Source organism: Pezoporus flaviventris, unplaced genomic scaffold (assembly GCF_033815535.1).
Source record: "Pezoporus flaviventris isolate CSIRO_AGI_PZ_B2104156 unplaced genomic scaffold, CSIRO_AGI_Pfla_v1 ptg000005l, whole genome shotgun sequence".
Lineage (NCBI taxonomy): Eukaryota > Metazoa > Chordata > Aves > Psittaciformes > Psittacidae > Pezoporus > Pezoporus flaviventris.
The window spans coordinates 6,314,475-6,329,315 of record NW_026892553.1 but is presented as its reverse complement, the minus strand read 5'-3'; the positions used below and the strand labels follow the sequence as shown (position 1 = coordinate 6,329,315).

General features: G+C 56.3%; 2 protein-coding genes across 2 annotated transcripts; both read left to right on the top strand.

Moving 5' to 3' along the window:
* The first annotated feature begins 284 nt into the window (after positions 1-284).
* Positions 285-4,454, top strand: ASB12 (ankyrin repeat and SOCS box containing 12). Its single transcript, XM_061445511.1, has 3 exons — positions 285-476; positions 2,603-3,454; positions 4,231-4,454. Exons 2-3 carry the CDS (start codon positions 2,659-2,661, stop codon positions 4,362-4,364), a joined length of 930 nt encoding a protein of 309 aa, XP_061301495.1. The 5' UTR covers positions 285-476; positions 2,603-2,658; the 3' UTR covers positions 4,365-4,454.
* A 1,420-nt stretch (positions 4,455-5,874) lies between these two features.
* On the top strand, positions 5,875-13,682 carry AMER1 (APC membrane recruitment protein 1). The gene is made up of 2 exons (XM_061445805.1): positions 5,875-5,892; positions 6,968-13,682. Exon 2 carries the CDS (start codon positions 7,038-7,040, stop codon positions 10,278-10,280), a length of 3,243 nt encoding a protein of 1,080 aa, XP_061301789.1. The 5' UTR covers positions 5,875-5,892; positions 6,968-7,037; the 3' UTR covers positions 10,281-13,682.
* The last annotated feature ends 1,159 nt before the right edge of the window (positions 13,683-14,841 follow it).

The window sequence follows — 14,841 nt, the reverse complement described above, 5'->3', positions numbered from 1 at the left end:
GCATGGCTCTGGAAGTGGAAAAGGCAGTTGGGCGTTGGGTTAAGAGAGAATAAATAGGGACGATTGGCAGTGACCATGGTAAGTGGAGGCTGATGGTGCAGCAGGGAGTCAGACCACCGGTACCCTGTGATTCCTGCAAGGGAAGGGTGGAACAAACACTGTGTGTGTGCTCAGAGGGGTCGAGCAGCCCCAGCACCTGTCCCAGTGCCCCTCTCTATATTTACCCAGGGGGAGCTTTCCAAGAATGGAAGTGGTAAGATAAAACCCCCGAGGGGCTAAAATTAGCCCCTGCGCCCTGGCCCGTCTGCCCGCGGTGGCATTTCAGCTGTGAGCTCCACAGCCTGCGCCGCTCCGGCCGCACAGAGGCAACGTCCACCCCATCACAGCAGGATCCTCTCTCTTTTCGTTGAAACCAAGGGAGGACCTGGCCATGGGACCACCGCTACCCCACTAACCCTGGCTCTGAGCATCACCAGGTAAGGCACCAGCGTAACGCTGCCCAGGCAGCATCGGGCAGTCAGAGGTAACTGGGAACCAGCTGTAAATTGTGTGTTCTCTGTCACCTTCGGCTCCAGTCAGAACCTCTTTTTGGGGTGTCTGAAGATGCACAGCTTCCATCCTGTCAGCTCAGTTTGAGCTCTTATGGTTGAGGAGCAGCTGTGAGCTCCCCATGTGAACACTTACACTGTCAAAGTGACATCCCTTTGGAAATGTGTGTTCTGTGGAGTTATTACTTTTCTAGTCTGTTTTCCTTGGGAATAAAGCTGGGCCTTCTTTTTGAATTGAATCTGCACTAAACCCCTGCCTCCATTAGCCACGCTGGTGAGGGGGTCCAAAACTCCAGAGCTTGTTATATTATAGAACCATAGAATGGTTTGTGTTGGAAGGGACCTTAAAGCTCACCCAGTTCCAAGCCTCTGTAAGGAATGGGGCAGCCACAGCCTCTCTGGGCACCCTGTGACAGCGCCTCAGTACCCTTGCAGGGAAGAACTTCTGCCTAAGAGCTCATCTCAGTCTCCCCTCTGGCAGGTTAAAGCCATTCCCCTTGTCCTGTCCCTATGGGCCCTTGTCCAAAGCCCCTCTCCAGATTTCCTGGAGCCCCTTTAGGCACTGGAGCTGCTCTAAGGTCTCCCCTTAAGGAGCCTTCTCTTCTCCAGCCCAGCTCTCTCAGTCTGGCTCCACAGCAGAGCTGCTGCAGCCCTCAGCATCTCCGTGGCCTCCTCTGGACTCACTCCAGCAGCATGTCTAATGAGTAATAGTAACATTATAATTCCTATATACCTTGTCTGGGTTAGTGCAACCGGTGGAAGCGCAGCAGAGCTCTGCTGTCACTTGCTGTCCTTACATTTAACCCATTTGAACAAGCTGCAGTGTGGCCTCGTGCTGGGGCTCCTCTCAGCCTGCACGGCTCGCCTGGGCAGGCAGATGCAGGCCAAGCCTCCTGTGGCTGCTCCATTTGCAGAAAGAGGCTGATTGCTCAGTGCAGCTCCTTGCCTCACCCAGGGCAGGATCAGAGCTGCCTGGGGACACGCAGCTCTGCTGCTGCTGCTGCTCCCCAGGGGAACCCGAGCTGTGACCCGAGGGGTGAGGAATTCCAGCGCCCTTCCCAGCGACGGCACTTCTAGCTGCTCAGGTGCCGGCCCGGCCATTGCATTCCTCTCCCTGCTGCTGCCCGGCCATGGTGAGGCTGGATCCTGTGTCCTGGAGATGTGTTGGGGTCCAGTCCCAGCTGTGCTGTGACCAGCTCAGTGTCCCCTCGCCTTCCATTGCCCCACTGCAGAAATCACAGAACCCAAGACTGGTTTTGCTTGAAGGGACTTTAATGCTCATCCAGTTCCAAACCCCTGACCTGGGGTGTTTCCACTAGAGCAGGTTGCTCCAAGCCCCACCAGCCTGCCCTTGAACACTTGCAGCCCAGCTCAAGCAGACAGGAGAGAGTAGGGGGTTTGCTAACTCCAAACATCAGCATAGTTTTGGGAAGGGTGATGCTCAAAGTCCTTTAACTGGCCACCATTGTATTCACCTCATCTGTTTTGAAATGCAACCCCTTTGAAAGTGGCAGGGTGTGAAGTCTTTGTAATGCTGACAGTACAGCATTAAATGATTATAAAGATAATAAAGTAAAAGCCTGGGGGCTCCACAGGCAGCATCTCAACTGCAACACCAGATTCAGGTATCTCAGCATGTTCTCAATCGCAGCATTTTAGGGGAGGTGGCCCATATATGTGCTACAACAGTGACCTTTGCCTTAGCTCTTCAGCATGGATTTCTTCACCCATGGATGCAGGGCCATAAGCATGTCAGCAGCATCACAACCCAATATTATTTGTCTTTTTGAATCATAGAATCATTTAGGTTGGAAAAGACCTTTAAGATCATCAAGTCCAACCATTCCCCAGCACTGCCAAGGCCACCACTCGCCCATGTCACTGAGGGCCTTGTCTCCATGGTACGTGAACACTTCCAGGGATGATGATGACTTTTTGGGAAGAAATGGAGAGCCCTCCTGAATTTGCCATTCAAAACACTACAACAAAAGGGTGGTGCTGGTGCCAGGGGCTGGTTCTAACCCAGTGGTGGTGCTTTTGTTGTCGTCCCACAGATCTGTGGCTTTTCCCTTTATGATGAAAGTGGCACACAGGAGGCAGACCAACGAAAATGAGCCTCATGGACATCACCAAAATGTTCTCCATGCTCCAGCCCAAAGAAGATGAAGACGACGACAACAACGCTGAAAGCGAGGAGCTGAACCGAGCGGTAGCAGAGGACAACCACCAAACCCTGGAGAACCTCTTATGGCAGGACAGGTACAAGAGGGTCATCAACCGCCAGAGCGGCTGGGGCATCCCCAGCACGCCGCTGCGCCTGGCTGCCACGCGGGGCTGTGCCCGGAGCATCAGGGTGCTCTTGGCACATGGGGCAGAGGTGGACAGCCTGGATGTGAAGGCTCAGACCCCGCTCTTCATCGCGGTCAGCAATGGCCACCGGGAGTGCGTGAAGGTCCTGCTGGAGGCAGGGGCCAGCCCCTGCGGCAGCATCTACAACAACTGCTCCCCGCTGCTCATCGCCGCGCGGGACGGGAACGTGGACATCCTGCAGCAGCTCCTGGACCACGGTGCGGAAACCAACGTTCAGGCCAGGCTGCCCCAGTGGGTAGCCAACTCGGTGGCTTGCTCCGGTCCTCTCTACCTGGCTGCTGCATACGGGCATCTGGAGTGCTTCAAGAGGCTGCTGCTTTATGGGGCTGATCCCAACTATAACTGCACCGAGGAGAGTGTGATCGCCCACATCAAGGAGCCCAAGACTCTGCTGGAAACCTGCCTGAGGCATGGCTGCAGGAGTGAGTTCATCAAACTGCTCATTGACTTTGGAGCCAACGTGTACTTGCCCAACATTACGGTATATGAGGCCACACCACGCAATGAGAGCCTGGAGCTGCTGCTGCAGGCAAGAGGTAACTTGTGAGCGTGACCCCGGGGCTGGAAATGAGGATTCATTCTCTATCTGGGAGCATGTTGCTTCAGATCCCCCTTCCCTTCACCTGTGTTTCCCACCAGCCTTACCCAGGCTTTCCCACAAGCATCAACTCCCTTTGCAGCATCACTTGACTTGCCTGGGTCTCTCAAACTCTGCAGTGTTATCACTGTTTTACTCTGAATTCTTATTCCTCCCTGTTCCTCAATGGTTGATGTGCTCAGGCTGAAAGATTAAGTCACCAACTGTGAACAGAGCAAGAGAAGGACATCACAAGTCCTGGAGAGCAGGTCTACCACCGGTGACTGGGTGGCTTTGCTACATGCGCTACTGCATGCCAAGGCCTCACCACCCTCATCTGTTGAGTTAGAGGCTGCTTTTCACCATTCCCCTCCTTTCTGCTGTTCAGCTTTGGCCTTCCTGTACTGCCTATGTCCAGAAAAAATGCACTTAGGTCTGTGTGAGGGTGGAAGATTCCATCTTTGTGTGCCTGGCTCCTATAAAACACACGCTGCAGAGCTTGAGGCTCAATCCAAGGTGTAAGCCCATATAGCTCTAGCAAAGACATTGCTTTTCATTAATTTATTGAATTAGTATTAATTATTATTGTTGTTGGCATTATAATTTTCATTATCACTGCCATTATTATTATTTTATTATCCTTTGCTTAGGATCATGACTGTGTTGGAGGGGAGTGGGGTTGTGTGTCCTGAAGGTAACCATCTGCCTCCTTTTTCCCTCCCTCTCCTTTCACAGCTCATCCCAAATCCTTGATGGCTCAGTCCCGGCTGGCCCTGAGGCGCTTCCTAAAGCCAGCTGCCCACCTCCATGCCCTTGGCAAACTGGAGATCCCAACGGCCCTGGCAAACTACCTCCAACACCAGCCATGACACACAGGCCAGTGCGAGGGACGCCTGCCCTGTATGTGTGCTGAGCACCCACATTAAAAGCTGCTGTGACACCTGCTCAGTGTGCAGCCACCTGAATTTGTCATCACAGAGTCATTTCTGCTTATGAGATGTCTCCAAAAGGCAGTGCCCAGGCAAAAAGATGGGAAGGAAAGAGCGGGAGAAAACAGAGACCTGAGCTCCTGGTCTGCATCAGGGTGATGGTAAAGCAGGGTCTGGTTTAGCTGGGTTTGACTCTAAACCCTCTGCACTGAAGGGTTTTACATCTCTAGTTGGTACTGGTTGGAGAAGGGGGTGGGAAAAGGTGTGCAAAGTGGAGTGAGGTGAGTAAAGGCTGCTTTTACCTCCTTTCCTCCTGGGTAAGAGTGGGATGGAGGGAGGCACCATCAGGCTTTATGACCTCAGCTGCTTCTAAACCCCCTTTCCCAGAGGTTTTGGAGTGCCTCTGTTCAGCAGCCTGGCAAGCACTGAAGGAATCCTGGACCTGGCCCAGCCCATCACTGTGCCTGTGTGCTCTGGACCTCAGGGCACAGTCAGTGAAAAGCCCAGGGGCTGGGATAAGACCCAGAGGCCAGAGTTGTTCCCAGAGGCCCCAGCTCTGTCTCTAAACATCATGGGTTCATGTCATGGCCGAGGGGTTTTTGGGGTTGGGCAGGGGCTGTTGTTTGATTAAAAATGTTCTTATTAAACTATTGTGACCTGTTTCATAAAATATCTCTTAATCAAAGAACCCAGCATCCTTTGGAAGGGAATTTCAGGCTGGAGCAGGGCATCCAGGCAGGGATGCTGCTCCCACTTTCCATGGTTCTCTCCAGCTCTCCTAACGAGCAATGGGGACAACGCTTGGACATCAGCAAATTGCCCTCACTGCCTGGAGGAGCTTTGCTGGCTCTTCCTGCTGCAGGGAGTTGAAGGATAAACCACACCGCTCTGGACAGCGTTTTGGGATGGAGCAGAATGCAGATGGCTGAGCCCGTGCAGCCCTAGCTGCATCCCACATGGAAGTGCTGTCAGGGCAGAGGCACATGGCCTTCAGGAGCTTTGAGGATTGCTCTCTGCAGAGCACAGGCACGTTTCTCCCTGATGTACGGGCATGGGAGGAGCTGAGGGTGTCTCCTGTGCTCGGGTGTCCACGCTGCCAGTCTCGTGTGGGGCCTGTGTGTGGCTGCAGGGACACGTGGAGCTCTGCTGGAGGAAGGAGGTGTCTCCGCTGCCGGGCTGCTCGGCTGGGGCTGTGCGGTGGGCGCTGTGAGCAGGGCCCGGGCGCTGCGCTGCGAGCTGGGTGTGCGGGGATGGGTGTGCCGGGGCGGGCGTTAGGACCCGGTGCCACCCGCGGCTCCGCTGACGTCAGGGAGGCCACGCCCTCGCCGTGACGCAGGCCCCGCCCCTCCGGCCGCGCCGGGCGGACGCGCGGACCCGGCGGCCCCTCGGCCTGGGCTGCCCCGGGCCCCGCCGCCCGCCCCGGCCCCTCCGAGCCCCGCGGGCCGCGCCGGGCCCCGCCGCGCCGCCGGTGAGTGCCGGGGGTTGGGGAGGGGGTGGGGGTTGGGGGGCGCGGTTCCTGCGGGCGGGCCCGGGGCCGCCGCTGCCTCCCGGCGCGGTGGTGGCGGCGGCGCTTCCCCGCGGCTCCGGGCCGGGGCCTCCCGCTGCCGTGCCCAGGGTGCACTTGGGAGTGGGGAGCCGGGTCCCGCCGCCCCCTCCGCAGGGCCCAGCGCCGGGGGGCGGAGCGGGGCTGGGGTTGAACCCGTCCCTGGAGCGCTCAAGGCCGGGTTGGACGGGGCTTGGAGCAACCTGGACTGGGTTGGGTTGGAAGGGAGCTCAGAGCTCACCCAGCTCCAAGCCCTGCACGGGCAGGGACACCTTCCGCTGGCGCAGGTTGCTCCAAGCCCCGTCCGACCTGGCCTTTTCACGTATTTATTGGCTCCAGCCTCAGGTTGGCAAAGGGGACGTTATTATTTCAGTTCTCATGTTACCGACATCAATCCAGGATCAGATTTAAAACCGCCCTCTCTGCTCCTGGGATAATCTGATCAGGGCGGTTCATTGTGGGCGCTTCGGATGCAGTTCCCTCTCGCTGGAGAGACGGTTTGGAAAACAACTGCAATCCTCTTAAAAAAAGCTAACAAGTGCATTAGAGCAGCTTTCCTCCTGGGCACGTGCTCAGCGTGAGCTGCATCCTGGCTGGGTCCTCATCGGAATGGTCCCTGTAGCTTGGCACTAGGTGTGGGAGGGCTGGGATGGGGTTTGGCCGGTGTTGGTCCCTGTCCCAGCCTGTCTTTGCCAGCTCAGTGGCGGATGGTACCTGAACCTGGTGGCAAAAGGGCCGGGAAACCAAAGGACTTGGAGGGAGGTGGCTCAGGGATGAGACCTGCTTGTCACTGGGCACTGGGAATGGTTTTCCTACACTTGTAAGCTGCTGCATTTGGGCAGCGCGATGTTTTTATGCCCGTTTTAAGGAATGGAAGGAGCTGAGTGGCTTTTGGAGGTATTTGCAGCTCCAGTTGGAGCTGGTGACCAAGGTCTTCACCTCTGGCTTTGCACCATCCGCTGCCCTCCTCTCACATCTCTCCCCTTTGTCTTTGCTTTAGCTCAGCTGTGATGCCTCAATCTCCGCACCCGGAAGAGAACTCCACTCCCAAAGTCATCCTTTCCAGCTAGATGCACCCAAACCGGGCTGCTGCCATGGAAACGGGCTGCACGGAGGAGCCTGCCCGGACCAGGACACAGTCGGTGGCCTGTGCCAGTGACCAGCAGCAGGAGGAGAGCGGGGACCAGCTCCCTGAGCAGGGCAGTGCCTCCATTGCAGCCGCAGAGCCGCAGCCGGCACCTGGGAAGCTGAAGAAGACGGCGTTCAAGCTGTTTGGAGGGAAGAGGAGCATCTGCACGCTGCCCAGCTTCTTTGGGGGCAGGAGCAAAGGCCAGGGCAAGGCAAACTCTAAGAAGGGCCTCAGTAAATGTAAGACCCACGACGGGCTCAGCAGTGCTGCTTATGACAGAGGTGGTGGGGCGCAGCTGGAAAGCCCCGCGGAGGGGAGCAGGGACCTGCATCCCGGCCCTTTGCCGAGCTCCCAAAGCGCTCACGTTGCTGTAGACACCAGCGCCAGGTTTGATCTTGGCCAGCAGGATGGCTCGCCGCCCGGGAGCATTGAGGGCTGTGAGAAAAAGCCCAATGGAGATAAATCCTCTTTTCCCAGACCCAAAAAAGGCCTGAAAGGGTTTTTTAGCAGCATCCGGCGTCACCGGAAGAGCAAGGTGGCCGAGTGTGAGAAAGCCGAGCTGCCCGAGTGGAACGGGGACACCGAGGAGGCCGGCAGAGCTCCCGGAGGGGCAGCGGAGAGCCAAGGTGCTGCGGAGGGAAAGGGACTGGCACCGGCCTCTCCTGGCACAGCCTGCCCAGGGGGCCCAGAGGATGAGCACTCCATGGGCACCGCTGATAACTGTGGGGAGGCTGAGCCCGGCTGCCTGACCGCTGCTGAGGGCAGCTCTGAGTGTGACACGGCGACAGTGCCAGGGAAGAGGGATGCTCTGGATACAAAACCGGAGTCTGATGCTGCTGTGTGCGCAGAGTTTGACCATGGTAACATGCTGCTGGCTTTTCACCCGGACTTCATGGACAACGACCCCCCCTGCCTCAACTCTGGGGACCTGCTGAGCCTCATCCTGGGAGATGCCGCGTCCCTGAAGAGCTTCGACTCCCTGACGGGGTGTGGAGATGACATCGCTGAGCCCGACATCGCCGAGAGCACCATCTCTGTGGAGCGCAGCAGAGATGCTGCGAAGCGGAGCTCCTGCTTGGTCACCTACCAGGGCGGTGGGGAGGAGATGGCCATACCCGAGGAGGCAGAGGAGTACCTCCACCAGCTATGGAACAGCAACGTGGCAGGGGACAGGAGCTACGGAGCCCAGGTGTCGAGCAGCAGCCTGGAGACCCACGCCTCGCACGAGGCTGAAGCCCACCCCTACATAGGGGATGCGATGGATGGCGTTGACCTCCTGACGCCACAGAGTGACCAGCAAGAGTCCGCCCCTAACAGCGACGAGGGTTACTACGACTCCACCACGCCGGGGCCGGAGGATGACGCCGGGGATGGGCTGGGTGAGCTCAAGAAGGATCGTCTGCCCCGGGACAGTTACAGTGGTGATGCACTTTATGAGTTCGACGCGCTGATGAGTCCCTCTCACGGGGAGGAATCCCTGTTTGAGAGCAAGATCTCCCGCCCTGGGATCTTCAGCTACTTCTTGGACTTCTGCCTCCCTGCCGAGAAGAGCCTGATCCAGATGATTGATCAGAAAAGAGGGGTGATGGAAATGGAAGAAGAGGGGCTGGTGGCCATTCAGAAAGAGCTGCTGTACTGGGAGCTGCAGCGGGAGCCGGTCTTGAAACGCCTTGATGCTCCCAGCAAGGAGAAGTGTCCCCTTGAGAAGCAGTGTGTTGAATGTAAAACCAGAGCAGCCAGCTCAATTGGCAAAAAGAGTGGCCTTGCTGGTGAGCAGGTGGCCTCGCATGCCCCAAACAGAGGGGGGAACAGTGTGGGTTCAGTGGCTAGAGCTGAAAATCCAGAGTGGAGGGATTTTCCAGGGACTCTGTGTCCAGAAAACTGTTACAACAGCCAAAAAGCTGGAAGTTGCCTTATTCAGCTCGTGCAGAACAACCCGGGGTTCGAGTCAGACCCAGACCATGGGTTGTTTCGGGACTCCATCCACGGCAGTGTCGCCCCAGCCAAAGCAGGGATGTTCCCTGGCTACAGGCTCCCAGAGGATGAGGATGGTGATGGAGAGGAGATCTCCAGGAGCAAGCCCCAGGAAGGCAGCGAGCCCGAGCACGCCGTGAGCTTCTCGCAAGCGCTGGTGGAGTTCGCCAGCAGCGGGACCCTCTTCTCCAGCCTGTCCGAAAGCCTGGGCAGCTCGGCCTCTGGCTCCTCCTTCACCCAGAACCTCCCTGCCCTCCCCACCATGGTCACCTTCGACGTGGTCGACGTGGAGCAGGAAGGAGAAGGGGAGTGCGAGCAGCATCCTGACATGACTGCAGGCGAGGACATTGCCGAGGCCTTTGAGGACAGCTACGGGCAGAAGGAGTCGTTGGCAGAATGTGACGAGCGAATGTCCCCGGGGTTCGCCCCCGGCTCCTTCCAGAGCTGCGACTGGGGCGTCACCAGCCTGCCCCGGCACCTGCGCCTGCACGGGCTGAGCCCCTCCATGGTGCCGCTCTCCATGGACCGCAGGAGCCGGTCGCTGGACACGGAGAGCCTGGAGTTTGAGCTCGCCGAGCCCCAGGCTGCCAGGAGCGGCCCCCAGCCCGGCCGGCTCTGGGCGAAGCGGGACGGTGGAGCGCGGAGGAGCAGGAGCAAGGAGGAGGGCGAGCTGGCGGCTCCCGATGGCGGGTTGAGCTGGCCAGGCTTGCAGCACCTCCAGCACGACCCTGACACAGGGATGGAGCTCTGGGGGTTCGCTCCGGCCACCACCATGGGTGGTGCCTGGGAGCCCCCGGAGCAGCCGGGCTCTGTGTCCCCTTTCCTGCCTCTTTCCCAGAGCATCTCTGGGGAGACTCCGGAGCCGGAGCTGAGCAGGCACCCGCTCAGACCCCACAACTTGCCTCTGCAGCCCGGCGCGAGGTGGTCCCGGGAGGCAGCCGGTTCCTACAGGTACCGCGGAGAAGCCGCCACCAAAACCTTGCCCCATTTGGTACCCTCGGGCGGGACGGAGCCCGAGCTGCCCCCGGGCTTCGGGTTCTCTTGTTCCCCGGAGAAACGCGGCAAGTGCAGACCCGTGGGCATTGCCCAGGGCGTTCCGCAGCATCCCAGCGGCTCCACACAGAGCCCGGAGCGCTGCGGAGAGCCCCTGAAAGGCAGAGCCCCCCCCGGCACCCGCAGCGCTGCCCTCAGCCGCACCGACCCCGAGTAGCTGCTCCGGGGAGGGAGCGGCAGCGGTTACAAAGGGAGGGAGGAAATAAAGCAGTGAGTGACTTGAAACGAGACCTGGGCTGAGGAGCTCCTCTGCTGCAGCCCTGGCCGTGCTCTCGGTGCTGTGGGTGTTCTGCCAGGGCTCGGGGTCGCCTGCGGGATTTGTGTTAACACTGGGGCACCTTCTTATTGCCCCCGTGCGTGCTCGCGTTGCTGCTGGAATGAGTGCTGGGAATGGACCCGTGGCAGGGTTGGGGGTTTCCTGCAGGGTTGGAGCCTGGGGGAAGCTGTTGAGGGAAATCAGGGTGGGGGGGGTTCTTCCTCTTCGTGGTGAAACGTTTTGGTTTAGGCTCATGCTGAATGTCTCCATCTCAGCCTCCGTTTGGGGAGGAGGGATGTTGTTTCCAGAGCGAGGATGGAGGAGACTCAGCCGAAAGGGGAACTTTGCAGTCACACCCTTATTTATTACTCCTTTTCCCTGGCCCCAAGGAGAGCAGGAGCTGGCGTGTGCGTGCTCATCCCGTCCCCAGGTCTAGTTTTGATTTGCTCAGAGATGCCACGCTTGGAGAGATGTGCCGTCCCTCTCAAGAACGAAGTATTGGTCCCTTCTTTGTCGTGGTCTGCCTTCAGTGTAGAATTCCAGTTGCAACCTTTCCCATGCATTGTCCCACGCTCCTGGCCTCTCCCACGCCATGGGCACAGGGATGAGGTCTTTGGAATAAGCTAACTCTGCCTCGTGCCTGTAGCTGTGAAGTTGCAGGTGTTGTTACTTCCTTCAGAAGGAAGATCTGGGGGTTGGTTTCTTTAATTTCCATTACTTGATGGTTGCTTTCTTTGCATAAACTCATGCGAGGGAAGTGTTCTGATGGTTGGAACACAGAATGTAACGTCCTCAGCTGGGCTCCACGGCCTCTTCCTCCCGACTGGAGGGGACGGAAGAGCTGGAGGTCGCTGCAGGTTTGGGATTTGGTTTTCCTGTTTGAGGGAGCGTGGAGGAGGGACGCGAGCTGGGACGAGCTCCTGCAAGCGTCCGCTGGAGGCTGTTGGTCCTGGAGGCATCTCCCGTGTCCTCACCCCATGATCTCAAACACACGTCTCTAAACCAAACCTCCCTGTCCATGACTCTCGAAGCTGCTTCCTCCCTGCCCTCCCTCCCTGGATCCTCATTTTCATTCAGTTCCTGACAATGGGATTTGTTCTCCCCCGAGCTGCCCCTTTTCTGTTTCTCTTTGCAGCAGAATTTGTAGCATTAAACGGAACGATCACGAACTGAAATTCCTCCTGAGCTGCCTCTGGTGTTTTCTCCCCTCTCCGGAGCAAAGTGCGGGGCAAGGGGCAGCTCTTCCTGGCCCTGACCCACTTTTCCTGCCAACTCCTGCTGCTCTCTTGACCCACAGCCCTGCAGGGATGTGGCTCCTGTTGGAAACCTCAGCAGCTCCCTGGCATCGCCGGATTTACAGGCCCAAGGAGCTGGTTGGGGTTTGGTCCCCCCCCCACCTCCCAAGCGAAATGAGGTGCTGGTATTTCCTATTGAGAAGTGATTCTTTACTGCCTTGTCCTTGTGTGTGTTGAAGGAGCAGGGAAGGGCAAAGCCAGGCTTTGCCTGCCTGCTTCTATCTGTGTTTTCATCCCTGAGCAGACTGATGAGGTTAGAGCAGACCCATCTCTGTATCCACGGGCTGAAACCTCAATTTTCCAGGGTTTTCATCCCAGTCCTGCTGCAGGGAGTCACTGCAGTGCCACGTTTCTTTCCTCCCATCCCTTTGCACATCCAGAGAGGATTTCATGGGACAAACCTGGCTCTTGATGCCGCTCCTGCTCCACATCCCCAGCCTGCAGAGGAGAACCCGGGTGGCCATGCAGGCATTCACAGCCTCTGCCTGCCCTGACAGCAACTCCTTGATGGCGTTTTAATTACTCTTTCATTTCAGCCTGTCACCAAAGGCACCTCGTGGGTTTCAGGGGGTTTCTTGTAGCATTTTGTGTCTCCATGGTGCAGCCTTTGCCAAAGTCTTGGTGAGGTGTGGAAGTGTCTCGGTGCTCAAATGAATGTTCCGTCGCAAGCGCATGTCTCTAGGGATAATCCTTCTGGTTGTAGGTACGTCGTGGGAAGGCTCAGTGCAAACAGCTTCTAGACTCGAGTGGGTGAAAGCAATACAGCCAAGACTTGATAATCTGACTTTATACCAAAGGTTTCTCCCCTTAATTGGATGGGAACTAAATGAAGCAAAAATGGATTGGCTTTAAACGAGCTTCCCAGAAGCGGTTTTGGAGCTCGTTTGCTGCATTATTGGCATACTCTGCTCCATTAACCCAAAGAAATGAAGTTTTCAATGTGCTAACCCAGCCTGTAAATTATCACTGCTGTAGAGAGACTGGATTTCAGTGCCTAACGTGCTGCTCCTCCTAAACCACCCGTCTGTCCTGGGATAAACAGGAGCAGGCCTTCTGGTCCTGATCTGGATCCAGCCGTTAGTCAGATCCTGCCTTACCTGAGGAACTCAGATCTGAGGGTGGTAGTGGAGGCTTTAATGAAAAAGGGCTTCAGATTGTCTTGCCAGGGTGTTAAGGGAATTTCCCCTTGAGGAACCCCTGGAATGCATGGGAGGTTTTGCCTCAAAGGGATGAATTATGGCTGTTAACCTGCGATGAAACCACTGACGTTGGGTCAGTCTACCAAGTAATTCTGTATTGCATTTTGGGGACTTTAGGGTTTTTTTTTTGTTTGTTTGTTTTTATACACATAAGAAAATGGTCGATTTTATCTATTTTTGTATAGTTTGGCATTTTCTATTCATGGGGAATCTTCACGGACTGTTCCTTTCCTCGTGTGCGGTGTCTGGTGAAGCGGTGTGGTTCACCCCTTCCCATGGAGAAAAGGCAACTCCTGCTGCTGCTCCCACTGCCTGTGCAATGCAAGGAAATCACCTCCTGTCACCTCATGCTCCACTCCATACCCGGGGCCCACTCCGAAACCCTGTTACCAACAGCCCTCTCTGCACACACCGCTGGGACATCTTTGCTTTCAGCAGCTTTGTCACGCTCATCAACTGCTGTTTCTTACTTTTTAAGCTTTGTTTTCAATCTGAATTTGTGGGTTTTGGTGATTTCTCCTTCAAATGTTGTCTTTAAACCCCAAAACCACGTATTTCAGCCAGGGTTTCCCCTTCTGTCTGCTTAAATTCTTCTGTCCAACTGGGGCTTTACTTAACTCCCCAGTCAGGAGATGCTGTGGGTTGGTGCATGGTGATGCTCTTGAAGCCAGGGATGAATTTCCCCTTGGTGCTCCCTGGCTGGGCTGGGAGCTTGGCCATGTCTGAGGATTGCTCTTCCCATAATCCCAAAATCCACATGGGATTAACAGGGCTTTCCACCTTCTCTTCCTCTCCTGCCATGCCAGGCTCCAGCCCCAAGCCGCCTGCATTGCCAGCATCAATAAAGCATCTTCCTGGAATAACACCACCTTGAATTTTGGGATCAGGAATGCAAGGAGAGCTTCTGGTAAGATAAGACCCAACACCAGTCCATGTGGCTCTTCTTGCTTGTGTTTTTCACTTGATTGAATGAATGTGCTGCTTTGTTTGCTTGACTCTGGAGGAGCTGTTGCAGCCCTGCGCAGAGGTAAGGGCTGAAATAGCTTCTCTGCAGAAGGCTGTGGTTGTGAGCAAACAGTGATGAGCAGCAAGAAAAGTAAGTGCTGACAAGCTAAAAGATTACAGCCCAAAGCAAGTTTTTTCCTCTTCTTGCCCCCCACCAACGCCAGCAGAGAAGGCAACTAGTGCCTAGCCGTTGGGCTCAACTGCGTGTCTTTAATAGCTCTTCACCCACTGGTGTTTGGCTTTGGATGGGGTGGGCAGGTCGCTCAGCAAACATTCCTGGGGCGCTCCGACCCGCGCCGCCTTCCACATTCCCTCTGCCCCTTAAGGCTCCCTCCTCTCCAGCTGGAGCTTCCTGCTCCTCTCTGGGTGCTGAGCCCTTCTGGAGGCCCCGCTTGGGTGAAGTGATGAGCTAGAAGAGCCTCTTGGTAATACAGAAATATAGTGATTCCCCTTGGCCCAGCCGGGGCCGCGCTGCCCCACTGCAGAGCTGGGACCGGAGGCAGCTCCTCCCCAGTGACCAACTTGTCTGAATTTGGGGTTATTTCGTTTTCTTTCTGGTCTCATTGCTACTTGTCCTTTCAACTTTTTAATGTATTGATTGTGTTTCAAAATGAATGTTCCTTTCACTGAATTCTAATGAATAAACTTCAGATTTTTAGAGAACATTGGATTTCACTTGTGGTTTGGTTTCTTCCTGCTTATTTTATGCTTGATTTAATCTTTCTTCCCCTTCTATCTCTTGATTATTTGCAAGTGAAGTGGCTTTTCAGTGGGAGAAGGCAACAGAAGAGATGCTTCAGAGAGCACAGCACGCGGCTGCTCCGTACCGCACCCTGCCAAATGAACCCTGCAGAACATCCATCATTTAAGGCACCAGCCCCCAGAGGTGAATTTTTCCTCTTCATTTCTCACTCTGTCGCTGCACTTGGCTGGTGGCCGGGGCTGATGTGGGTGATGGAGAGC